Raw genomic sequence first — 26,724 nt, 5'->3', positions numbered from 1 at the left:
CCAATGTTGGAATGTCTGCAGTGTATGCGAGTAGAGTGGAGAAAAGTCTGGCAAACAGTGTTACCTAGGTACATGTGTCCTAATAACCCCAGGCATGGGCAAGAGCATCATGTAGTGTCTTGTCAGTGACTGAAAGGAACTGAATAAGTCCTCTGATAGATATGCTTGGGCTGATTGAGTTGAGTAGGGTTGCTATTAATTCTATTCTCTGGAATTGTGTGAGAGATGATTTTTTGTAGTTAACCAGAAACCCTCACTGAGAACAGGGAGAGGACTTGATTTAGTGTTGTCTTGGTCTCACCTGGCACTTGCTTGTGATCAGCCAGTCACTTAGGTATGAAGAACACTACCCCTGCAGGTGCTTGGGGAAATGCTCTCAGTGCTATGGTGTGTCCAAAGGTTAGAACCTAGGTCCCACTATGAATCTAGAGTACTTCCTGTGGTCCAGGTGAGTGGCAATGTCTAGTCTAGAACAGGATGAAGACATCTATCTTCAGAATGAAGAAATACAGAGTATAGAAGCCTTTTCCTCTTGGTATTCCTGAGGCAACTCTTCTAAGGCTCCTAGACAGAGCAATGAGGCCAATTCTGTTTGCAAAAAAGTCCCTGAAAGAAGGCAGGGAAGGGGATAGAAAACGGAACAGGATGATGATATCTAGCACCTATGTGTCTGTAGTATTGCCTGTCCATGCTTGAAGGAATGAGGCAAAGTGCTCCTGAAGGAAGTACTCTGTTGACTTGGTGTAGTTCTTGACCAAGCTGTCAAATTTGCTGGTACACAAATGGAGCTCTGTACGTAAATAGAGTGGAGAAAAGTTCACTTCCTCTGCTGTTTCTTGACACTTTTTAGACTGGTACTCAGACTATCTATAATAGGAAGACATGCACTGTCTTTCTTGATGTTAAAGTGGAGTGGGGTACACCAGAACTGTGCAGATTCCAAAAGATTACAGAATTGCCTTGGAATTGTTAGTGAGTATAGAGCATTGTTTTCTCACTAAATACCTCTATTCATTCCTTCAAAGGCAGCAAAGAGTCCTGTGGCACCTTATAGACTAACAGATGTATTCGAGCATGAGCTTTCGTGGGTGAATACCCACTTCGTCAGATGCACCCACGAAAGCTCATGCTCCAGTATGTCTGTTAGTCTATAAGGTGCCACAGGACTCTTTGCTGCTTTTACAGATCCAGACTAACATGGCTACCACTCTGATATATTTCTTCAAAGGGCAATCTTCAGTAGTGATTTGTAGTTTACAAGAGATGTCCCCAGCATGGTCACCACAGTGGCCATGCATCTAGCTGTGTGATGTCATCTGCACCCAACAACATATTTGCCACCAATCATCCCTCTTGTACAATGTCCTCTAGAGACCCTCTAGCCTCATGAGGGAGCTTGTTGATAAATAGCATCACTTTGTCCCATGTTAAAAAGTCATATTTGGCAAGGAGAGCTTAGCAACTAGCCAGTTGTAGTGACGTACAGCAGTTGGTCTTTCTCCTGAACAGAGAGAAGGCAGGGTGCTGGACTCGATGACCTTCCAGTTCTATGAGATAGGTATATCTCCATATTTTTTGTTGTTGTTGTTCTGGCATTTATCTTCCCAAGCCTCAAGGAGCCGCTCGCCTCCATTGAGGAGATCTCCTCCTCCAATAGCCTCATTAGCAAGACTACAGATGACAGAGTACTAGGAGGAGTGAGACCTAGACACACAAACCTATCAGTGACTGGTGTTGCCTCTCCCACTTCCACCCCCCGAAAGACCTTTCTTCTTTGTGTGACAAAGCAGTTGCCTTGGCACAGATAACAATGCCGGCTGATTTCAAAACATTCCAAGAGTTCCTGGTATGATTTGCAGATTCACTGGAGATTGGAACTTTGATAATACCTGAAAAATCTCTCAAACTATTCAATATCTGATCACCAGCAGATCCTACCAGAATTGCCTTCCTCATAAATAAGGGATTACTAGACCCATTGCAAGCCCTGTCGCTAACAGCAGCCACTGCAACATCACCAGCAGAGCATATTGAGAAAAAGATGCCTGGTTATACCTTCCAGGGTTGAATACTTTTATTTGCATCCTACCACAGATCTCTAATGGTCTTGTCCATCTAAGAAAAATCATGCCAAAAATGCACCTGAATTCAAAGATTCCAAATGACTGGACTGGAAGGTCATCGAGTCCAGCCCCCTGCCTTCAATAGCAGGACCAAATACTGATGTTGCCCCAGATCCCTAAGCAGTCCCCCTCAAGGATTGAACTCACAACCCTGGGTTTAGCAGGCCAATGCTCAAACCACTGAGCTATCCCTCCCCCCTACAGTGGCATACTGTATGAATACACGGGTAGAACAGTAGGCTCTTCTGGCAGTACTACTCAGGAACTGTATGGGGGAGGACTTCCTCATCGACACCAGCAAGGTGTGCCACTATGATGGTGACAAGGAGTATAACTCCTTCAGAGATGGTGCTGGGGCTTTTGTCAGTATCAATGACAGTTATGCAGTCCATGACTGTTCCCTCAGTGCTGGGGTCAACATTAGCAGTGGGGCCTTTGGTACCAGGTGGGGTACTAATGGAGTCTGCTGCACTGCAGTATGCTCTTTTTCCACTCATCTGCGGAGCTGGACACATTTTGGAGTGTTTATTCCCCAATGCTTTCCTGTCTCTCTGCATAAGAGGTCACCAAGCTCTCCTTTGAACTTCTGTGTTCCAGGGTGTCCTCTTTCAATGGCCTTCTTTGATATCTTAGGCATTATCTTTGATGTGAATGGTCTTGATTCCAGTACTATGGTCAGCGCCAGCATCAATGCCACTGTCAGTTCCTTACTCAGTGCAGACTTCTCCACTGACATCTTGGGCACCACTTATCTGCTCAGAGCACTGAAGGATGCATGTTTGACCAGCGGGGGGGGGGAGGGAGATGGGGGGGAATTGACCCTGGAGCTTCTGGGTTCTATGCTACACTCAGATTTTTCTAAGAGATGGAGCTTGTGTCTTGCATCCCACCATTTTTAGGTACAATGGAGAATGAAAGGTAAACAAAGCCACTGCTTAGAATGTCTGATTTACCCAGGCATACACAGTACCTACTGTATCTATCTTTAAACAAAATTAGCCTATCACAGGGTTCTGAATCTGCCATATTGAGGTTCTTGTACAAGGGCTGTCAGTATGGGGAGGTGGTTTGGTGATGTACAGGGAAGTCAGGTCAAAGAATTTAGATCTGGACAAGGATTATCCAAGTCCAAAATGTTGTAAGTAAGAGAACGATGGTTGATCTGAAATGTCTCAGATGCTTAAGATGAAGACAGCTCATGCTAGAGTTCTCAACAAATAGACACAGCTAGGTAAGAGGGAACTGAGGAAGGGGGTCGCAGTCACCCTTCCCTTTATGGGAAGCACAAGGAGGCATATGATACATGCATGGCCCCACCAGACACTACTAACAAGAGGAAGCTGTAAAAGCAGCAAAGAATCCTGTGGCACCTTATAGACTAACAGACGTTTTGCAGCATGAGCTTTTGTGGGTGAATACCCACTTCGTCGGATGCAAGTAGTGGAAATTTCCAGGGGCAGGTATATATATGCAAGCAAGAAGCAAGCTAGAGATAACGAGGTTAGTTCAATCAGGGAGGATGAGGCCCTCTTCTAGCAGTTGAGGTGTGAAAACCAAGGGAGGAGAAATTGGTTCTGTGGTTGGCTAGCCATTCACAGTCTTTGTTTAATCCTGAGCTGATGGTGTCAAATTTGCAGATGAACTGAAGCTCAGCAGTTTCTCTTTGAAGTCTGGTCCTGAAGTTTTTTTGCTGCAGGATGGCCACCTTAAGATCTGCTATTGTGTGGCCAGGGAGGTTGAAGTGTTCTCCTACAGGTTTTTGTATATTGCCATTCCTAATATCTGATTTGTGTCCATTTATCCTTTTCCTTAGAGACTGTCCAGTTTGGCCGATGTACATAGCAGAGGGGCATTGCTGGCATATGATGGCGTATATTACATTGGTGGACGTGCAGGTGAATGAACCGGTGATGGTGTGGCTGATCTGGTTAGGTCCTGTGATGGTGTCGCTGGTGTAGATATGTGGGCAGAGTTGGCATCGAGGTTTGTTGCATGGATTGGTTCCTGAGCTAGAGTTACTATGGTGCGGTGTGCAGTTACTGGTGAGAATATGCTTCAGGTTGGCAGGTTGTCTGTGGGCGAGGACTGGCCTGCCACCCAAGGCCTGTGAAAGTGTGGGATCATTGTCCAGGATGGGTTGTAGATCCCTGATGATGCGTTGGAGGGGTTTTAGCTGGGGACTGTATGTGATGGCCAGTGGAGTCCTGTTGGTTTCTTTCTTGGGTTTGTCTTGCAGTAGGAGGCTTCTGGGTACACGTCTGGCTCTGTTGATCTGTTTCCTTATTTCCTCGTGTGGGTACTGTAGTCTTGAGACTGCTTGGTGGAGATTTTGTAGGTGTTGGTCTTTGTCTGCGGGGTTAGAGCAGATGCGGTTGTACCTCAGTGCTTGGCTGTAGACAATGGATCTTGTGGTGTGCCCGGGATGGAAGCTGGAGGCATGAAGGTAGGCATAGCGGTCGGTAGGTTTTCAGTATAGGGTGGTGTTAATGTGACCATCACTTATTTGCACTGTGGTGTCTAGGAAGTGGACCTCCCGTGTAGATTGGTCCAGGCGGAGGTTGATGGTGGGGTGGAAGCTGTTGAAATCGTGGTGGAATTTTTCCAGAGTCTCCTTCCCATGGGTCCAGATGATGAAGATGTCATCAATGCAGTGTAGGTAGAGAAGCGGCGTGAGTGGACGGGAGCTGAGGAAGCGTTGTTCCAGGTCGGCCATAAAAATCTTGGCATATTGTGGGGCCATGCGGGTGCCCATAGCGGTGCCACTGATCTGGAGATATATATGGTCATCAAATTTGAAATAGTTGTGTGTGAGGAAGCTGGTCTCCCATGCATGCACGCCTACAGTGGGAGCCACACTGACACATACTCTAAGAACTTATTTAATTTCTTTTCCCCTTCTCCATTTCTGTCAAACACTCCATTCCCCACTCCTCCCCTCCCACCTCACAGTATTAGAACCTCAGGGTCACTCTAGACTTCCAGGCCCTTAGCAAATCCTGCCAGTCCTTCGTCTCCAAAATGTATGTATTCCTTCTTATCACTACAGCAAAAACTCTTGTTGATGCAGTCATTTTTGCCTCCACTATTGCAACCTACTTCTCTCTAGTCTCCCACTTCAGCAGCTTCAAAGGGATCTTTCTAAAAATCAGTTCCTTCTCCTGCCACTCTAGCCACGTCACTCTCCTCTCTAGATGTCTTCACTGGCTTCTCACCTTCCAAATCAAAATTCAAACCCTTTATCATCGTCAAGGTGCCTCCAGCTGTGCCCCTGCCTACATCTTTGTTTTTTTAGTTCCCACATTCCTTTTGAGCCTCTCTCCTTAGACTTTACTGTCTTTCCTCTCACTCTCATTTTTAATTCTTCTTCCAAAATGGCAGGAAAATGGAACAGAGTAGAACTGACCATTCAAATTCCTCCTTGGCTCTTTACATCCACAAGCTTTTCAATGATAAGTCATCAAGGTTCAAAATGAATAACAACAAAAAAAAACTCCTGTGAACCTTTCACCTATAAATAATGTATATTTCATGTATAATATTTTTGGTTTGGAATGTACTCTCGTTCTCTAATTTAGACTATAAACTCTTGAAGCTGGGATATTTTCCTTTTATGTTTGGTACTAAGCCAGCACATTTGCAGTTGTTAATAATAACAACAATGCCAAAGCATTTTTCTCCAGATAGTACCTCAAAGCAGCACAGTGACTCAGAAAAAGTGTTACTTACTGACTCAATCAATCCTTTGGGTTATAATACATGGTAGAAGACCCACATGTGAGAAAACCTTACAATATACTGCCATTAAGTTCACTTTATTAACTTTTATACCCCAGACATGTGTGTGCATGTGACATATGTATGCCTGGAGAACTGTTATAGGTATACTATACAAAACAAACTAGTTTTCCTAGGAAAGATGTTCACTTAAAAAAGCATTACTTTACCTTTCTGTTTCTAATGTATCCACTATATATTGCTTCTTTGTTTTTCTCCTTCTTTTCAAAATCCTCTTTAGAAAGGAAAAGCTCATGGACATCATGAGAATCTGCAGGTTTGCTTATCATCTGTTAAGTATTAAAGAAAAATAAATTTAAAAATCACAGTAGGACACCAAAATGCATTATTAATAAGACAGTTCAGTGATGTGGTAACAGATGAATTACCTGAATGTCACTGTGTAAAGAAATGCTAATAATTAAAATACGGAGATCATTCTACTTACTCTGGCAGACTGCCCAATGAAGAACACAGCTTGTTTGCCTCCAACACCAAAATATGAGATGTCACTATTTAAGCTGCGAGGGACTGGCGGAGGGCGTACATATCCTGAATGATCACTAAAAAAAAAACCACTGTCTTTAATACTTTTTTCAAAACAAACGTCACAAAACTGCTCAAGGATAAACATTTTTATTAAACACCTCCTGTAATCATCATCGTCCCTAAAGTTTTTCATTAAAAAATTTCTCATTCAAGACCTCAGATCTATGTTAAGAGCATATATTTAACATTGTAACTAATACCCAGGTTGTAGTTTTATCGATCTCTAAAAAGAAAAAACAAAGTTGATTATTAAACTGAAATCATGTGGGTCACAATGTATTCTGATTAACATGGCTGCCTAGCAAAACTGTTTATAGGTTTCCCCCCGCCTCTCCCCAATGAGCCATGTATACAATTTTTCTGCCCTTCCTGTGGCAGGGTAAATCTCTGCTTGGTTTTCGGCATTTTAACTCTTATCTGAATTACCTTTATTCTTATAACCATTTTGTTCGTACCCATAGGCACCCTACAAACTACAGAAGGAAAGTGACTTGGTTTAGTCAGTTTCCTTCTGTATCAAGTTCTTTTTATAAAGACATAAGGCACAATCTTAAAAACATTTCTCACAATTGCCAGATCTGTGTTAAAAACATTTGCGATACCATGATAACCATTATACAGAAACTTAAGATGACAGAATGGTAAAAGAAGACATATTAATCCTAGCATAGCTTCCCCTTTGCATACAGTACATGGAACCGCTATAAAGAAACAGACTAGGAAGTTAATTTCTCTTCATAACACAGCCCCTTTTTCATCACAGATTTTTGGGTCAGGAAGATGAGAAAGGTTGCTGGACATCCCTTTGAATAGCTTAGGTATGTTCCTGGATTCCCCACTGGCACTAAACCCTAATATAGCAGCATCCACCAGTAACTCTTTCTGCCATCTCTAGTTGTTTTGGGCACTCTATCCCGTCCTAGTGAACAATGACCTGACCTCAGTTTTTCATACCTTCATCACCTCTCAGCTGGGCTACAGCAATGCAATATACCCAGACATGAACCTGATATTAGTAATTCTCTATTTTAAAAAACGTGCCCTGTAAAGATCTTCACAACTTGTCAGTTTTTCAGTTGTGTGATTAAAACAACGTATAAAGCTTTCTAACCTTTCAAAATCACCTTGTCTTGTAAACTTTGATAATCTATACACAGCCCAGTTGTTAAGCTGCTTAGAAGTCATCCCTCTTCCATTATCAATCACGGCAACGGCTGGTTTTCCTTGAGACTCATCAAATAACTGTTTGGAAAGAAAAACCAGGAGAACCAAAATAAATACATGAAATCCTAAATTTGAATAGAGTATAAAATAGAGTATTCCTTTTGTATCGTACCAATTTTATCTGTATGCTTCGAATACCAGTATTTCGAGAAGTAGCTGACAAAGAATTGTCAATCAACTCAGCAAAGGCAAATGCTAAGGAAAAAGAAAAAACTGTTAGTAATTATTGATCTCTAAAAGTAGCAGTAGGAAAATACCCACATACCTGAACCAGTGTTCCCTGGGCATGACTCCCAGATAAGTGTGGGCAATATATGACTGACAATGAAAAATACTTGATCCACCATCACTTGTTTTAAGGGTCATTCATGTGTGTTTATTAGTGTTTGCTGAGCATGTTCAAGTACCCTACAAGGTGAGTGGCTATTAGCTATGCTTGGGAACATAACTGAATTAAAGGGGTTCCCCTCCCCACCCCGCCCCCCAACACAGGATACAAACCTGTTCCTCCTTGTTCACTGGTGGAACATATTCTGGATCAGTTATCACAAATCAGGAATGAATTTCTGGGACATCAAGTGTTTAACAGACTGCCTTTCATCTACAAAATTTGATGGGAGTCTGGATTCACTAAAAAAAGGGATTGGGCACAGGTGGCAAAATTTACAGAAAACAAAAATTATTTAAGTTTAGTCAAGACCAGAGAAGATGAAGAAAATTGCAAAGGGAGCTTAAAAATTTGGTGAATGGAAGTACAATAGCAGATTTGACAAATGCAAGGCAACACATTCTGGAAGTAGTAACACTGGTCTTCAATTTTTGAGAAATCGTCTACTTCAGAGATAAAATGTGCTATTTATTATGTATTTTGAGGTGCTGAATTCAAATATGACAATTAAAACAACTGATTGGCTATTGTTTCTAAGATATTTAAGTTTTTACATTTTATGTCTATGTATATTGTGTAGATAGTAGAGTTTTAATCATAAATTGTAAACCTAGGTCTTTTCATGTGTTTATGGTTGCTTTACATGATATTTCACCTGTCCTGTTTATGTAACACTTTAAAAATCAGCAAAAGGGTTATATAAATAAAATGTATTATGAATCAAAAGGCAAAAAACTATTATGTACATAGTTTAGTCCTATTCAGTGTCTACTCGGTGCTTCTTGGCTTGTCTCTTGTATTCATTAAATGGAGCATCTCTTGTCACTGTCCAGCAATAGTCTGCAAGCATTGATGGGCTCCATTTGCTCTGATAGCGTTTCTCCATTGTTGCAATGTCCTGGTGAAATCGCTCGCCGTGCTCGTCGCTCACTGCTCCGCAGTTCGGTGGAAAAAAATCTAGATGAGAGTGCAAAAAATGTATCTTTAGTGACATGTTGCAACCAAGGCTTTTGTATGCCTTGAGGAGGTTTTCCACCAACAACCTGTAGTTGTCTCCCTTGTTGTTTCCGAGAAAATTTATTGCCACTAACTGGAAGGCTTTCCATGCCGTCTTTTCCTTGCCACGCAGTGCATGGTCAAATGCATCATCTCAAAGAAGTTCACGAATCTGAGGACCAACAAAGACACCTTCCTTTATCTTAGCTTCACTTAACCTTGGAAATTTTCCACGGAGGTACTTGAAAGCTGCTTGTGTTTTGTCAGTGGCCTTGACAAAGTTCTTCATCAGACCCAGCTTGATGTGTAAGGGTGGTAACAAAATCCTCCTTGATTCAACAAGTGGTGGATGCTGAACACTTTTCCTCCCAGGCTCCAATGACTGTCGGAGTGGCCAATCTTTCTTGATGTAGTGGGAATCTCTTGCACGACTATCCCATTCGCAGAGAAAACAGCAGTACTTTGTGTATCCAGTCTGCAGACCAAGCAAGAGAGCAACAACCTTCAAATCGCCACAAAGCTGCCACTGATGTTGGTCATAGTTTATGCACCTCAAAAGTTGTTTCATGTTGTCAGAGGTTTCCTTCATATGGACTGCATGACCAACTGGAATTGATGGCAAAACATTGCCATTATGCAGTAAAACAGCTTTAAGACTCGTCTTCGATGAATCAATGAACAGTCTCCACTCATCTGGATCGTGAATGATGTTGAGGGCTGCCATCACACCATCAATGTTGTTGCAGGCTACAAGATCACCTTCCATGAAGAAGAAAGGGACAAGATCCTTTTGACGGTCACGGAACATGGAAACCCTAACATCGCCTGCCAGGAGATTCCACTGCTGTAGTCTGGAGCCCAACAGCTCTGCCTTACTCTTGGGTAGTTCCAAATCCCTGACAAGGTCATTCAGTTCACCTTGTGTTATGAGGTGTGGTTCAGAGGAGGAGGATGGGAGAAAATGTGGGTCCTGTGACATTGATGGTTCAGGACCAGAAGTTTCATCCTCTTCCTCGTCTGACTCAAGTGAGAATGATTCTGGTGCATCAGGAACCGGCAGTCCTTCTCCGTGGAGCACTGGGCGTATAGCTGATGGAATGTTTGGATAATGCACAGTCCACTTTTTCTTCTTTGACACACCTTTCCCAACTGGAGGCACCATGCAGAAGTAACAATTGCTGGTATGATCTGTTGGCTCTCTCCAAATCATTGGCACTGCAAAAGGCATAGATTTCCTTTTCCTGTTCAACCACGGGTGAAGATTTGTTGCACAAGTGTTGCAGCATATGTGTGGGGCCCACCTCTTGTCCTGATCTCCAATTTTGCCGCCAAAATAAAGGTGATAGGCTTTCTTAACCATAGTGGTTATACTGCGCTTTTGTGATGCAAAAGTCATTTCACCACAAACATAGCAGAAGTTACCTGCACTGTTCACACAAGTACGAGGCATCTCTGCTCACTTTGGCTAAACAGAAGTGTGTCCCTTTGCAAAATCAAACACTGACAAATAAGAGAGCACGGCACTGTATGATTTCTAGAGCTGATATAGGGCAATTTGTTCAGCAGAGTGATGTAAGCTTCGTTATGATTGCATCATCCATGACTTCTAGGAATAACATGATGCAATTCATATCATGTATGACGCAATACCAGCTTCAGATTGCATCATTCATTGTTTTGCCTAAAAAGCAAGTACTGTCCAAACCCAGTCATAGATTTATTCATAGATCCAGTCAAAGATGTATTTTAGTCATTTCTGGTTTAAATTGAGATCCCTTCCCTTTATAACTCACTTATCCTCCGCTATTCCCAAGTCAAGGGTCGTATATACTGACCCAATAGCATATCTTGAAAACTAGAGCCAATCAACAATTTTAAGCATCATTTTCATTCTCAGTGACCCAGAATTAGTAAAGTTTGACTACATTTATTTCAGAAGCATTTTGCCTGTAGAGCAGTGTAATCGGAACTTCTCAGACAACTTTTAACATCTCAGTAAAAAAGAACAGGACATCATTGCTCAGTTAATACCTTTGCTCAGTGTGCAGCAACAATAAAAAAAGCAAAATATTAGAGTGCATAAACTGATGATGAGCAATAATAAAAATTAAAATGCCATGATTTAGAACAATCTGTAATAAGATGTTACTTTCTGGTAATTCCACCTCAAAAGAAGATATCACAGAAGGAGGAGATGGTCAGATATGGGCAACAAGTGATAAGAAACATGAAAAAAACCTCTATAATAAAGAGTTTGAAAAGATTAGGACAGTTCACCCTAAAGGAGATCTATAAGACTGGATGAGATAATAGTACACAAAATAATGAATAGTTTACAGAGCGCAGATCAGGCATGTCTATTCACCCTCTCTAATACAAAAACAGTGGGTATTCAATTAAATTGAAAGGCAACACATTTAAAACTGGTAAGAGGAAATACTTTTCCCACAGAACATACACTTAGTCTATGAAACTCATTGCCACAACATACCATAGAGGAAAGGGGCTATGTAATATTCAGTAGAAAGAACTGGACACAAGTAAAATAGTATAAATTAAAATAAATAGTCTTAGAAAGGGTTATAAACCCTTATTGCTTCAGGAAATAAACTAATTTGAAATGGGGATTAGAAAGAAACTTTCACCATGTGCGGGTTATTCCATAATTGCCTACTGCTGGGCTCTTGCACCTTCCTCTAAGGCACTTGGTACTGGCCACTGTTGGAAATATGAACTACTTGTCTAAACCAGTAAGTCTTTTCCTATGTTCCTAAACACTCCAACTGCCACAATAAAAGTCATCAACAGACTAAACCAAAAACTGCAGAAGAAAATAGGAATATGGTAACCCAAAAGATTGTGAGTAATTGGTGTTTGCTGCTCGTGAAAAGAAATAGGGATAGTTGTGAGCCACATCTTATTATAATCCAGAATTCCATGCATGAAGTGATGTGCATATAGTTCTACGATTGTGATTTTTCTAGGCAGTTCTGAGCCTAGAAGGATATGCGTACTAAAGAACGAAAGCAAAAGTTTAGTAGTATTTAATTAAGTTGGTACACAAATTAATTTGTACCTTGAAATGCAGCAATGATCAGAAAAAATGACCAATGTACAAGTGGTACCTTCTTTAAAAAGTACATCAGCTAACTTTATTAACAAAGATAACTAGTTTCTATTTTTTAATCCTGTCAGCCCGGAAGAGCCAAAACACAGATAGGGACAGCAAGCAGGCTTATAGTCAGACTCATGCATCAATAAATTCAAAATACAAAATCTACTACAAGTGCAGGCACTAGAAAGAAAGGCTGGGCTTTCATCTCTCTGGTTGAGTTTGCAAAATTCTCAATGACTAAGTATTTTTGCTTGTAAAATAAGAAAAATTCTTCTGCAAGTAACATGTACAGTAAACTTGGAACTTCATGATGCTATTTTTAGAGTCACTTTCTAAACCAGAGTTTAAAAGTAAAGGTGAACTTAAACTGAAAAAAATTGAAGTTTAAATGCTCCAACCGAAGTGACAAAAGGTAAAATACAAGTGAAATTATTAAAGACAAGAAATGCCTTGCTCATGAAGGTCCTTCTAAGGTAAATGATGATTAATAATACATGAAAAACAGTTTTTAGATTATAAAAAAATCTGCATACTTACGCAAAGGATTTTGCCCTTCACTAGCATAATATTCATACATGCCACTTTTGATAAGTGTGTCATAGTGTGGTAGGAAGTCAATTCGCTCCTTTGTTGCTGAAAGTAGTGTCTGATCAACTGACTGTAGCAAATACAAAGTAATCCCTTCTTGAACAATTTCACCTGCAATGGAGTTAAAATATTAAATACAAAGTAAAAATCCCTCCAGATATTTCCTGCCCCAAAATCTGGAAGATAGTTTTAACGTCTGATGCACCTCTTTTCTCTTTCCACTATCTATGAAATGTTCCAAGGAGGAACAGTAACTTAATTCAAAACCTTTTCATATCCCCAAACTTAATAAAGTCAGTACTTCCAATTGAAGTACTAACTCACTATCTTTGCAATTTCAAAGTTTAGACTTTTATTAGACGAATGAAAAACATAACACCATAATGTACAGTGGAGAAGGCATTTTGTCATAGCCAAAACGACAGATTTCCTTCCAGTTTTGCAGCAAAGTTTACATTTTGGTTAAACAGAAACAAAACAAAAGTTTGGCCAAAAACCAAAACCCCCCACAAACTTAGAAAATTAAGTAAACAAATGTATACGGTTATATTGGAAATACTTTTTCAACTTTACCTATAGTGTTCCTCATTTAATAAGGTTATAATAAATCCACTACAAGAAAACAGCGTAGTTACAGTCACAATGAAAGGCTGATCTGTGTAACAGTTACAAAAATGTTCTGGGTCACTATCCAGGTATGCTTAGCTAAACCCACTTTTTGCTCTAATTGCATAAGAAATTAAGCTTCATGTAGAATGAGATGCCATTTTGCAGACATTACTTGTCATGTAACTTGACCACTTTGTTAGTTTTTCAGTGCCCCAATGGTTCCTGGAAGAGTTGCCATTATTTAGAATTGCAAAATAAAAATACTAATCTTAACCATACATTGCACATTATACTTAGCACATGGAAGTACTTTATCTGATGACAGACAACTAAAATAGTTTCCATCATCAAAAACAGTGTGTGTGTGAAATTTGTTCCAAGATGGATTTTCGTAACAATTTTGCAAGGCTTTATTATATAAAGAAGCTTTGCACTTCCATTTGCTCTTGTATATGTAGCATAGGAATACAGTTGATACATAGCTGATACAGCTATGCACTAGACAGCTGTTTTGGAGTGAGATGTATGGTAAATAATATATTACACTTACTGAAGTTGTCATCTGTAACCTCTTTTCTATTGGTGGTTGTGATAACAAAGTTATCGTCAGAAGAAATGCAGAGTGCCTACAAAATCGTAAAAAAGTCAGTTATAAAAATCAACTGTTACATAAAGTGAAGATAAAAAGGAAGGAAAAAGTAAAAAGGAATGGTCTCCTTTCCATTCATTTGGTCATCAATGAACAATGATCAAATATGCAATATTTTGCCCTTAACATTACTTTAGGAATTGACAGAATGCAATCCAATTCCAAGAGTTCTTTTTCACTTGCTGTTACATCTTTGCACAATGCTCTGGTCTGAGAAGTTTCCCTTACACGATTTAAGCACCATCAACTAGACAGCTGTGCAAGGCTTTGCGCAAGGAGACACTGTCTTGTAGGCAATCATCTTAGAGCCTGACACGTGAAATATGAATAACCGTAATTTAAACTGCATAGCCACAAATATTAATGATCATGAAATAACCCATGCCTAGTATCTGACTACAATATCCACACAAAGGGAAGTATACATCAGTTAGAATGGCATTTCTTTTACTTTTCTTAAAATAGCATCTTCATTCAAAGTGGCCATTTGTTCTCACATTATAATAAATAAAATAAAAAATAAAAATCAGTTTTTTATAATACTCTAATTTTGAATATTGCAGTCAAGTCCCATCAAACTTTTCTCCTTTCCAAGTTTAACAATACATTTTTGGTATTATCATATGCCTGACATAACTATATCAATCTCTGCTATAGCTTTCTTCAAAACTTGTACTTATTAGTTTAAACAAATGTGTACTTTTCTTTGATATGGTAACTTCTGTATTTTCTATACTTCTAATATACACAAACATCTTATTTGTCACTTCAAAATAATGCTGCACACCTAGTAAATATCTTAATTTAACTATTCATTAGGATGCTGAACACTTCCCACAACCCTCACAAGATCCTGTAAACTGAATACCCATTAGCATACAAGTTTAGCAAAAATAGATTAAACATGCATTACTTTATTATAGGGAAAGTGGATATCAACCCCTATTATTTAGGTTGCCTAACCTTTTCTATTAGAACAGATTCTTTCCCTAAGAAGCTCCAACATCTCCATTGTTTGCAACAAATTTGAAAGAGGCTACAAAAATGCATTTTCTTTGTCCCATGAAATTCCCTTCAAGTTTGATATTTGTAAACTATTAAATGTCACCATTTCCCTTCTGTTGCTTACACTCCTGAGGAAAATCTTGCCAGCATGGCAAAATAACAAATACTCTAAAGAGCCAGATCAATGCCATTGACAAAGAAGCAGCAGCATCACAGCAAAGGAGAGCAACTGGGTGATGCCACAACAGCTGGCGCAGTAGAGCAGGTGCTACAAAATGACAAACTGTTTCATTATAACAGACAGAAGATACTGATCTAAAAAAGATGTTTCAGTCAGTAAGGATTGGCAGGATCTAGAACCCAGGGTTGCAGGGTCCTGGGTGATTTAACACTTCCACTAAGGAGCTGGGTTGAGTAGTATCCAAAAATTACTGGACAGTTAGATACTGCAGGAAGTACCACCCAAAGACAACAGAACAACAGAACCCTGTGGCCGCCTGACTTATTTAAACCAGGAAGTTGGCCTAATGAGCCCTCTCAGCAACAATGAATACTCGCGCTCACTATTGCTACACACCTTGCCTTTCATCTAGTCTTGGACACCTGCCTTTGACTCCTGCCTCACTAGGCTTACTAACTAGTCCTGTCTCCTGCCTTCAACTCCAGCTCATCTTGACCATAGTACTAGTCTCTTGATTTGACTTGGCAACCTGTCCCAACTCCTGAATTCAATCCCAGCCCGGCGAACACCACGGGGCCAGTTGCCTATGCCCCGGCCATTACAATAATAAACATCACAAGAGAAACATGTGTTAACAGCTTTGAAGGACAAGGTCATGGCTTTATGAATTAAATTTGAGAAGGTTATTCTACACAAGGAGCAGCACAGAAGGAAGCATGAAAGTACTTGTAGGAAAAACAAGAAAATGGACAATGAAGCTTGGCACTGATTGCAGAGCAGAAAGCGTGGTGGACAATCATAAAGTTGAGTGGAGATAAATTATGGAAGGCTTTCAAAGGACAAGCACATTTTATTTGATGCGATGGAAAAGGTGGAAGGACAGGGATGAGACAGTCAAATCAACTGGCCAAAACGATGATCTTAGCTGTAGCATTTTGGACAGATGTGAGGGGGGCAAGATGTATGGCAGGAGGACCAGAGAGAAGCTGCATTACGCAAAGAGGAAGGGATAACAGACTGGCCAAGAATTTTGGCAATGTAGACAGAAAGCAAAGAATTATTATTTAACCTACTATAACTGTGATTCTTTGAGGTTTTGTAGTCACTGTGGATTTCATGGTTAAGGATACATGGGTCTCACGTGAACAAGCTCAGAATTTTTTGCATTGCAGTGTCCTCTGTTGCTACACATGCACCTTGTGCCTCCTCAAGCTCTCATGCAAAGCCATGAGCAGCTGCAACATTCCACCATTTGAAGCCTGTAGTAGCCGGGAACTCCAAAAATGCAGGAACAGAGGCCGGGTCATAGTAGCCACACTGACAACATTTTGAAGAATCAGTTACTGTAGATAGGCAACCGTTCTTGATTCTTCAAGTGTCAGTATAGAGCTATGTGTAGATGACTGGCAAGTAGTATCCTCTTAGGTGGTGGGAATGAGAAGTAGCAAGTGCATCCATTGAACCATTATGCATTGTACTTAGCTGCCATAGCTGATGCCAAGTTTGAGAGAGCAGTACTACAATCACTGTTCAAGTCTCAGAAAAACACACATTGCTGATACAGGCCAAGAATATCACCTGAACTCTGGTGCAGTGAGCCTTGAAGTCTGGCAGGAGAGGTATACCAGCACGTGTTACCCATTTTGATATCCTCTGTAAGGAAATACAAAGAAAACTTTAGACTTTAGAAAACACAGCCATAGCTCTAAACAGACAGATCAACAGTCTGATTAATTTGGTTCAATCAATGTAGTAAAGCAAAGTCTAGTGTGTCTCTCTTTTCTCCTGATGCAGAGTGTGGCTTTAGGCAGAACTTAAGAAGACAGACAGGTTGATCAACTGATTCAGGTGAAAAATTCTCAGACCACCTTACAAATAAACAGGTGCAGTTGCAGCACCATCTTATTCCTATGGAATGTTTTATAGATGTGGTTCAGATATAAATGGCTGATGCTCACTGACTATTCCTGACTGAAGTAATAACCATTAGGAAGACTGTCTGGAGTTAGGTGGTGCAGGGAGCAATCTGACAGATGTTCAAATGGAGGCTTCACAAGTCTTAGATGAACCAGACTGAGGTCCCAGGCAGGAGCTGGTTCTTTGACTGGTGAGTGTGTAATAGTCACTTGAGAAACTTGGCATCTTGGGATGAGTAAACACCAAGAATGACCTACAGGCAGATGGCAAGCTAAAATCACCGTAAGGTGGACTGTAATAGAGCTGAGCAAAAGGCCTACCTGTTTTAAGTGCAATAAGTGGTTGATGGTCTGCAGGAACAGGTCCAGACCATGTGGGACTGCCAATATTGAGAAACTTTTCCTTTTAGACAAATACATTCTTCTGGTAGATGATTTCCTGCTCTGTGTTAGTATTTCCTAGACCTGTAACAAGAAGTCTTTGTCTGTAGTATTTCACCAGCCAGTCAGCAGCCACACCCTCAGCTGCAGTGACTTCAGATCTGGATGGTGTATCTGGCCATGGTATTGTAAGATCAGGTCCAAGAAATCTGGGAGTTGGATTGGAGGCAGGATGGACATTTGTAATAGTCTGTCAGCCAAAATGGCCTTGCCCCGTATCAAACTATGATAATGATAATGGCTTTGTCTCCTTTGATTTTGGAAATGACCCTGGAGGTCAAGGGAATCGATGGAAAGGCATACAAGAGGCCTTTTTCCTGTTTGTAATAAGCTCTCATGAGAAGGAAGGTGTTTGGTAATGATCCTGGACTCGCCTCCTCTTTGGAATAAAAGTTCTAGCACTTGGAATTGACATTTGCGGTGAATAGCTCTATCATCAGGGTCCTCCAACACAGGAATATCATCTCTATGATGGACTTCCACAACAACCACTTGTGAGTGGTGACCAACTGTCTGATCAGGACTTCTGCCAGTTGTTGCTGACACCTGGGAGATGAAGAGCCATAATGTTATCAACTGTTGGTGGTATGTCCAGGGTCTAATAGCTTCCAGGCAGAAGGGAGAGGAGCATGTGCCTCTCTGCTTGTTTATACAGTGCATCACAAGGCATTATGCATCAAGATATGCAGTGGGGAAGTTTTGCAGAACATGTCGGAAGACTATGCAGGAGCATGTTCATATGGAACCCAATATCCTCTGGGGACTATGTCCCCGTATTTGAAGGTAGCCCAGGTAGACCTGCTAACCTGTATCAGACACATCTGCGATTACAATCTTGTTCAGAGAATGGTACCTCTCTATGCATGTTTACAGGTTCTCTCTACCACCTACGACTGCTCTAACTCTGGCTCAGATTGAAGTCTGGCAACTGGCACCATGTACCTGCATGCAGACATATGGCATAGCAGCCCCAGACACAAGGATACCATTGTAGGCATGTTTTCTTCTACCCCATGCACCAGCGTTTGCATGGACAGGAACCTGCTCTCACTGAACCAAAGTCAGTCAGGGCTCCTATGAACTCTATGGTCTGTGGTGACCTGGAGAGCTAGAAGGATGGAGAAAAGTGTTATCGCCTTGAATCTGAGGTTGCATATATATTTGTTCATTCTCCTCAGGCCTAAGGTAGGTCAAAGACCTCCTTTTCTTCTTTGGAATAAGGAAGTATAGGGAGAAGACTCCACCCCTTTATTCTCACATTCTCTTCTACTGATCCAAGGCAAAACAATTAGTCCACTTCTGTTTGTAACAGACTCTCATTAGAAGAGTCTATGAAAAGAGGATGGTAGTGAATGGAACTGTATAGGACAGACTTGGGCAATGGTAACTAATACCCATTTGTCAGCTGTGATAGCTTTCCAGGCCCGATAGAATGTAGCAGGTGGTTCCAGAAGGTTGGTGTAGACTTCAGATTAGCTTAGTTGTGGCTCTCGACATTCCTGTTAAACCTACTGCCTCAGAGGGAGCTGGGATGGTCAAGGAGGCAGAAGAAGGGTGTCCCCTGGAGTACTAGGTTTCTTCTGTTGCTGATATTCAGTCTGTCAGTCCCGGAAGTAAGGTGTACTCTGCCTTTGTTTGGGTTGATATCTGTAAGGCTTTTTGTAGGATGCCAGCAGATAAATCTTCAGAGACTTTAACGTAGTCCTTGATGGAGTCAAGAGACTTTAAGCCAACTCCATCAGAACCTGCACCACCTTACCCTTCAGGAGGGGCAAGAAAGCCTGGTAGGATAGGCAAACTGCTTTGAGTTCCCTGATGTTGATTATGAAGGGCCAGATCATCCCACAACCAGCAGCCCTGCATACTGCTGGTCCAGGTGTGCTCGCCAGCCCACATCCGAAGCATCAGAGATCAGGATCACTGACGGGGCCACAAAGAGAACTCCCTCCAACACTGACCCAGGGTCCAACCACCAATCTAGGGACGACCGGATGTAATCCGGCACCTCGATTACCTGGACTAGGTCATGCTTGTTGAGAATGTAGATCAACACCAGCCACGCTTGCAGAGGCCAGAGATGGAGCCAAACATGACCAACCACGTATGTACACGCGGCCATGTGGCTCAACAACTACAGTCAGATGTGAGCCATGGTGAGTGGGTGGTTCTTTACATGGAAGATCAGGTCCGACATGGAGTTGAGGACTGCTCCAATTAACTCTATCCATTGCACTGGCCTTAAGGTGGACTTTTTTGTTGCTTATCAACAGGCCTAGGTCGTGGCAGGTGGCTATCGCCAGATCGGGGCTCCTCTGCACTTGTTTCAGAGATCTGCCCTTAATGAGCCAATCATCAAGATACGGGAAGACCTGGACCCCTCCATATCTCAGGTAAGGGGCCACTGGCACCAGACATTTTGTGCATACACTTGGGATCAAGGAGAGGCTGAAGGGCAGCACTGTGAACTGGAAACGGTGTCCACCCATTATGAAATGGAGGAAATGTCTGTGACCTTGAAATATGGAAATTCGCATCCTTCAAGTCGAGGGCGGTGTACCAGTCTCCTGGATCTAGGAAGCGGGTGATGGAGGCCAGGGAGACAATGCAAAACTTCAACTTTGTGAGAGACTTGTTGAGGTGTCGTAGGACTAAAATAGGTCTGAGGCCCCTGTGACAGGTTGGGTCACAGAAACCCCCTTGGGAACTGCCACCTGATGTGCTGAGACTACCTCTAAGCCCGTTTTCCCTGGCAGCTTGGGACTTCAGTGCCCTACCTGGTTGTGCCAGACATGCACGCCTCTTACAAACACAGACCCAGGTCTGAACCACATCCCCCACAAGCTGCAGGCTTAACTGAAAACAGCTTAAGAAGTGCTCCTGTTTCCAGCACTCAGATACCCAGCTCCCAATGGGGTCCAAACCCCAAATAAATTTGTTTTACTCTGTATAAAGCTTATACAGGGTAAACTCATAAATTGTTTGCCCTTTATAACACTGATAGAGAGATATGCACAGCAGTTTGTTCCTCCAGGAATTAATACTTGCTCTGGGTGCACACTGAACAGGGGCTCCTTGATAACTTCATTAGGATCATTCTCTGATGGCAGAAGAGCGGGATCACTGCTTCACACCAACAAGAAGGAATAAGTCAGGATGGTAAGGAGAAATATATTCCTAATAGAAAAGTGGTGCTGGTTCTGGATCAGATGTCTCTTCAATACTGCGAATATCTCCAGGGGTGATACAGATGCCTACAGCATACTTGAGGTTGTTGCTCAACTTCATTGTAGACACTGGTTACAGGCTTGGTGCTAGGTCTCTCGTTCTGCCCGTTTAGGGACTTAGTCCTCAGAGCTGTGTCTTGCATCTTCCATCTGAGAACATCCTTTGGTCTTGGAAACAAGTTTATGCTTGGAGCAGCTATGCAAGTCAGCATCCCGTTTGAGTGGGCAAAGGTGCCAGCTTTGCTGCTTAAGTGGGGGAAACTTAAGAGGCAAGTCGTTGGCCCTGGTGCTAATGCACTCAATTCTGAGACTGTCAGCACTGAAGTCTTACACACTGGGGACTTCTCCAACATGGAGGTTGGTGTTGATGCGATTGACGCCAACTCTGCCGATGTCCTTTTTACATTATTTTTATTGCCTTATCCCAGAGTAAGAAGAATGACTGAGGGAGCACTAGCTGATGCTGGTATATCTGGCCTCACTCTGATCATAATAGTCAGCCCTCAGGGTCCAAAGTGACCTACATGGACTGCTCAAGTAGATATAGGTTGAGCTGCGTATCCCTGAACTTGCAGGTCCTGGTGGAGAAGAGCTTGCACACAGAGTAGTTATCCAGGAGGCACTCTCTTCTAGGCAGAAGAGACACTGGCTGTGTTCACCCTTCATAAGGATCAAACATTCGTATGACAGGCAGGTTTTGAACCCTGGGGCATGGTAGTTGATGCTAAGAGCCTCGCCCTGCCATACATGGGGATGTACTGGATGACAGGGGAGTCAATCAATCTCGCTTTTTTTTAAAGAAACATGCTTTTACTCTAAAGTGTGAAAACAGAATTCTTCACCAAATGGGTTGAAAAGAACTGGTTTAAAGGATCTGAATAGAGTACCAGGCTAGACACTCGCTGGATTCCATCATGCTGTCACAGTTGTTAAGAGGGACGCGAGGGAGGAGAATGGCCACTCAGCCTTTTATGCCCTCACATGGGAGGCACAGTACGCATAATGACCATGAAGAACACTGCTATTCAGAAGAAATCCAGTTTTGTGCACATGAACACCTACAGTGGGACCCACACTTGGCACAAAGAGTGGATCTTATAAACATTGATTATGACCAACATTAGAGCTAGCTGGAACATTTTTGACAAAATAAAGTATCAGAATATTTTGGTTTCAACTAAGACGTCATCAAAATGTCTTGGATTTTTTTGGGTCGGGGAAGATAAAGAGACCCTCACACTAAAGCCTAGTGGCCTGAGACGTGGGAAACTCAAGTTTCTGCTCTGCAAGAATCAGAGTGATCTAGTGTGAATAACTCTGCTTTGAATCAGGCAGGATTTGAACCTGCGTCTCCCATATACCAGACCACTCCCCTAACCACCACGCTACACATACATTAATCATTCAGGCATTCGGATATCTCTTCTCAAATTGAAATTTTCTGCACAATTCCATTTTCACAAAAAGTTGAAAGGATTTGTTTTCATTCCAAAGCAGAACATACACAAATTTTTCAACCTCAAATGTTTCAGCGAAGCAGAATTGTCATCCTCCTGTTAGCCCTAACCAATACCATCACCAATTCTCATCTTCTCCTTGTCTTTTGGCTTCTCTCCTTTTGTTCAGGCACTGAAACCTGATGGCAACAGAACTTCTTGAGACAGGGCACCTCCTGACTGAGACAGAGGTGCAGGTATAGTTCCAGCACCTCTCCTTTAGAGGTTATGGGGTGCTTTTCTCTTTGGGGATGTCTATGTGAAATTACCCATTCTACAGTAATCTTAATAAACCAACAACAAAAAATATTAAAATAAGAGAATGAAATCAAATAAAAGAAATGGTTTGCTTAACGCATCTAAATTAATCCTTCTCATGACTGAATCTAAATAAGACACTAGAAACTTCTCTTTTGTCCAGAGACCAACTCTTGCTCTGTGTTCTTTAGTTACTTAAGCCCCTCCCCTGATTTTCCTAACCAGTTACACAAAAACACTCCAAGACTAGGAGAATTACTCATCCTGCAGGAAACAGCACAATGAACGATGATGACTAACAACAGCAAATAATGACCTTTCAAAGGCTGAACAACCTTGCTCAGCCACCACCTTGCATGGACCACTATAGCCGACTATACCCCGATTCAGACAGGCCTCTTGCTTAACTTCTCCAAGCAATTATTTCTTTTATCAAGAAATGACTTATGACCAGGTCCCCAGACCTTCCATCACAGTTATGAAGGAAGAAGCAACAGGATTTGGATACTGCCTGGATTTATGGGTCCAAAGAGAGGGCTTGTGTCACACAAAATGCCCAGGGGATGACGACTACGCTTTCACACTGGTGGAGGGAGAGGGGTGCACTTGAGTAGACAATGAATTCAGTTTGAGATTTTATTATCAAAAGGTGAAACCAGGACTTCCACAAGACATCTGAAAGATAAGCCAAAATTTGAAATTGGATGGAGTAAAACAGATTAGGATTAGAAAGTTAAATTTCATCTGGAGGATCCATTTAACTAGGTAAACACTCAATGGCCTGATGTGAGATGCAAGAAAAATTGCCCCATCATCATTTCCTAGGAGAGATTTTTTTGCTGGTTTGTGTTGAACAGCACGCCAACGTTTGACAAACCTAGATGAGTCAGAACAGCTCTTAGATGAGTCAGACACATCAGGAACTGCACAAGTCAGCCGAGGTGGGGCAGGATAGTAAACTTCCACTAATAAAGGGCTGCCAGCATCACAACAATGAACTTTGTGAAGATACGGGAGCAAATACAAAACCAAATGATAAGGTGGCATATTAAAAATGCATTTGGAGACAGAGCAAGCCATAGATATTTTTGAAACAAAAGAAATATGTAGATAGGCATTCTTTAGGTATCTGGAAGTGAAAATCTTCTGGAACTGCTGTGACAAACCAAATAGTCTAGATCTTGAATTTCTTGCAGACTGTAAAACCCTCCAAACTCATATCCTCAACTGACACTCTGGTCATCTCTGGTCCAACCCAAACAGCCAGTCACTCTCTGAACCTGACATTTTGATTAGATGTTGATATAGAGCAGCGGTTTTCAAACTATGGGTCGTGAGCTAGTACTGGGTCACGGTGGCTCTGGTCAGCACCGCTGACCAGGCCATTAAAAGTCCAATCGCCGGTACAGCCCAGCTAAGGCAGGCTAGTCCATACCTGTTCTGACACCACACTGTGCCTTGGAGGTAGGGGAGAGGGGGTTCCCATTGGCCGGGAACCACCAGCAGCTCAGCCTTCAGAGCCAGGCAGCCGGGCAGTAGCTGCCGCTCTCCGCTGTGCCTTCAGAGCTGGGCGGCTGGAGAGCGGTGGCTGCTGGCCAGGCGCCCAGCTCTGAAGGCAGTGCCGTCACCAGCAGCAGCACAGAAGTAAGGCTGGCATAGTATTGCTACCCTTACTTCTGCACTGCTGCTGCTAGCAACACTGCCTTCAGAGCTGGGCACCCAGCCAGCAGCCACCACTCTGGCTGCCCAGTTCTGATGGCAGTGCAGAAGCACAGGTAGCAATACCACCCTCCCCCCCAAATAGGCTTGCAACCCCCCCTTTGCATCAGGACCCTCAGTTTGAAAAACACTGTGAGTAATCACACTTCTTGTGGGCTGGTCATAGCAAATTTTGCTGTTTATGCCATGACCAGCCCACAAAAATGTGATTTCTCCTTAATTTAAGTAGACCCCTAGGTACAGAAACCAGCAGCAAGATTTAAACACAACTAGGAAGTGAATGGCAAAACAGTGGGCAGAATCAAAGAGGACAGATACCCACCTCCAGAAGTTTCTAAATTTTAGAAAGCTGCGTGACCAGTCATATTTCCACCCAGTGCCATCTCTTCAACAGACAAGTTAATTCCACTGATTAGCCACAAAGCATTCTCTCAAATAAGTAATGCCTCCACCCATTTCCATTTCATATCTGGGCTTCTAGAGCAGTACTCCCCAATTTTTTGCTGTCATCCCCCTACCAGTAATGAAATCTGTCCACGCCCCACCAGAAGTTGTCATCGGGAGCAGGGCAGAGTTGTGTGGGACTCCCTCCCCACCCCCCATAGGGGCTCGCCCAGGCCCTGCCACATCCCCTGAACGTTCCTCCATGCCCTCCTAGGGGGTCTAGAGAGTTATATAACTCATGTTTCCTAAGATGCATAAGGACTTTCCCTTTTATTCTTCTAGAATAAAAGTTTTCCACTCCCAAACTCAAACTTCTGTCTTGCAAGAAAAAATGAAATGTGATTTAAATATTTTGGTGACAAAGTGACACATTCAAAAATGTGGAAAAGACTTGTGGTAAAAGCCAGCAAGTACTTTTTCCTCAGGAAAAAAAAAACCAAACAGCTGCAGTCCTGATAACGGCGAACTTTTGTTTCCCAGTTACAAGGTTTCTTAATCCAACAAATTCTTTTCTCCCAAGAAATTAGCTGAAACTAAACTTTAACCAAAACCAAACCAACAAAATCTCCCTTTGAAAATTTTAAAATGGCAGAGAAACATAACACATGCATCTGATGAAGTGGATTATATCCCACAAAAGCTCATGCCCAAATACATTTGTTAGTCCCTAGGCTGCCACAAGGACTCCTCCTTGTTTTTACTGATACAGACTAACACCGCTACCCCTCTGAAACGCGTAACACACACAGGTTCCCAATATGTAGCCGGCCTGTGAGTTTCTTCTGTCCAGGAGGCTACAGCTCACAGTGGTGACCTGCAAGGCTGCAGCCACCAGAGGCCAACATCAGAACAAGGAAGGGCACCAACTTGCCACTGCAGGCCCAGCCTGCCATGCGCACTGAGCACAGCGACGCGGTGCTCTTCAGCGCCCCGCCAGGCAGACAGCGGCAAACACCGCAGCCCACCCCCCCAGACAGGAACGCAGGATCACGTGGGGCAGCGCGGCACGTGCCGGGCTCGGCGGCACCAGACCCCCGAGGGTGTCGCGCGCTAGAACGCCCAACGGCCGGTCGGTTGGGCAGGACCAGGGACTCCAAGCCCGCTGCCTCCACCTCACCTCGCGCCCGTGCCTCCTCCCTGCCCCCCCCCCCGTCCCCTCGCACAGCTGTCGTAGCAGCCCTGTTCCGCCCGCCCGCCCGGGCCCCCGCTACCTGGCACACGGCGCGGCGGAAGCCGCGGTAGGTCTCCTCGCCGCAGCTCAGCACTTTCTCCTTGGGGTCCCCCTGCTCCCGGCGCCGGTCGAACAGGAACACGGTCCGGTCCCTGCTGCCGTGCGGCCCTGACAGGCTCGGCCCAGGAGCCCTGGTGCCGCCTCCCGCCACCGCTGCCATGTTGGGGAAGCAGACGGCAGTAGAGACGGAAATTGCCGAGGCGCAGTTGCCTGAGCCTGGCTTCTGGCGCGCGGGCTCCCCCGCCTGGCGCTGCTCTCCCAGCGAGCGGCAGCCTCCTCGGGGAAGGGGGCGGGGCCGGGGAGCCCCAGGGAAGGGGCGGGGCCTGCCGAGTGAAGGGGCGGGGCCTGGAGATGGAACCTAGGCCGGGGAAGGGGGACACGGAAGTACAATAGCGGAAGGGGCCGGGCTGAGCGCGACGCTGAGACGAATCAGCCTGAGGGCGGAGCTAAGAGCTGAGCGGGGGCTACGGAGTAGGGACCAGGCTATCCCGGAAGTGAAGTTACTCGGGAAAGAATCGTCCCGGGATGGACTAAAACCAAGGGCCGTACGTCACTTCCGTGCCAGGATGCACCATAGAGAGGGGAAACGATGTGACCAGGGAAGCCTCGATTTTTCACCCAGGAATTCTGAGCGCTGCTGCTGCTGCCCCCTCAGGCGGTGGGAGGAGACCGTCTGTGCAGGCGGCACCGGGACCACGTGTTCCTCTGCGCCCCTCCCAGCCGGGCTCGAAGCTGCTGCGCTGGGAGGCGGAGAACCGTCGCCACAGGAGTCTGCTGCGAACTGTGGCCCTGCA

At 43.3% G+C, this 26,724-nt stretch overlaps 1 protein-coding gene across 1 annotated transcript in view; it reads right to left on the bottom strand.

The window, feature by feature from the left end:
• SMCHD1 (structural maintenance of chromosomes flexible hinge domain containing 1) overlaps positions 1-26,125 on the bottom strand; it is a 185,267-nt gene extending 159,142 nt beyond the window's left edge. Inside the window, exons 1-7 of the mRNA XM_045005127.1 lie at positions 25,911-26,125; positions 13,917-13,992; positions 12,707-12,868; positions 7,783-7,865; positions 7,558-7,688; positions 6,346-6,460; positions 6,068-6,187 (exon numbers count right to left, since the gene is read on the bottom strand). Of these exons, the coding sequence (XP_044861062.1) occupies positions 6,068-6,187; positions 6,346-6,460; positions 7,558-7,688; positions 7,783-7,865; positions 12,707-12,868; positions 13,917-13,992; positions 25,911-26,090 (867 nt within the window). The 5' untranslated portion in view covers positions 26,091-26,125. The remainder of the gene's footprint in view (positions 1-6,067; positions 6,188-6,345; positions 6,461-7,557; positions 7,689-7,782; positions 7,866-12,706; positions 12,869-13,916; positions 13,993-25,910) is intronic.
• Between the last annotated feature and the right edge of the window lie 599 nt (positions 26,126-26,724).

Source organism: Mauremys mutica, chromosome 2 (assembly GCF_020497125.1).
Source record: "Mauremys mutica isolate MM-2020 ecotype Southern chromosome 2, ASM2049712v1, whole genome shotgun sequence".
Lineage (NCBI taxonomy): Eukaryota > Metazoa > Chordata > Testudines > Geoemydidae > Mauremys > Mauremys mutica.
This window is presented reverse-complemented; position numbering and strand designations above follow the sequence as displayed.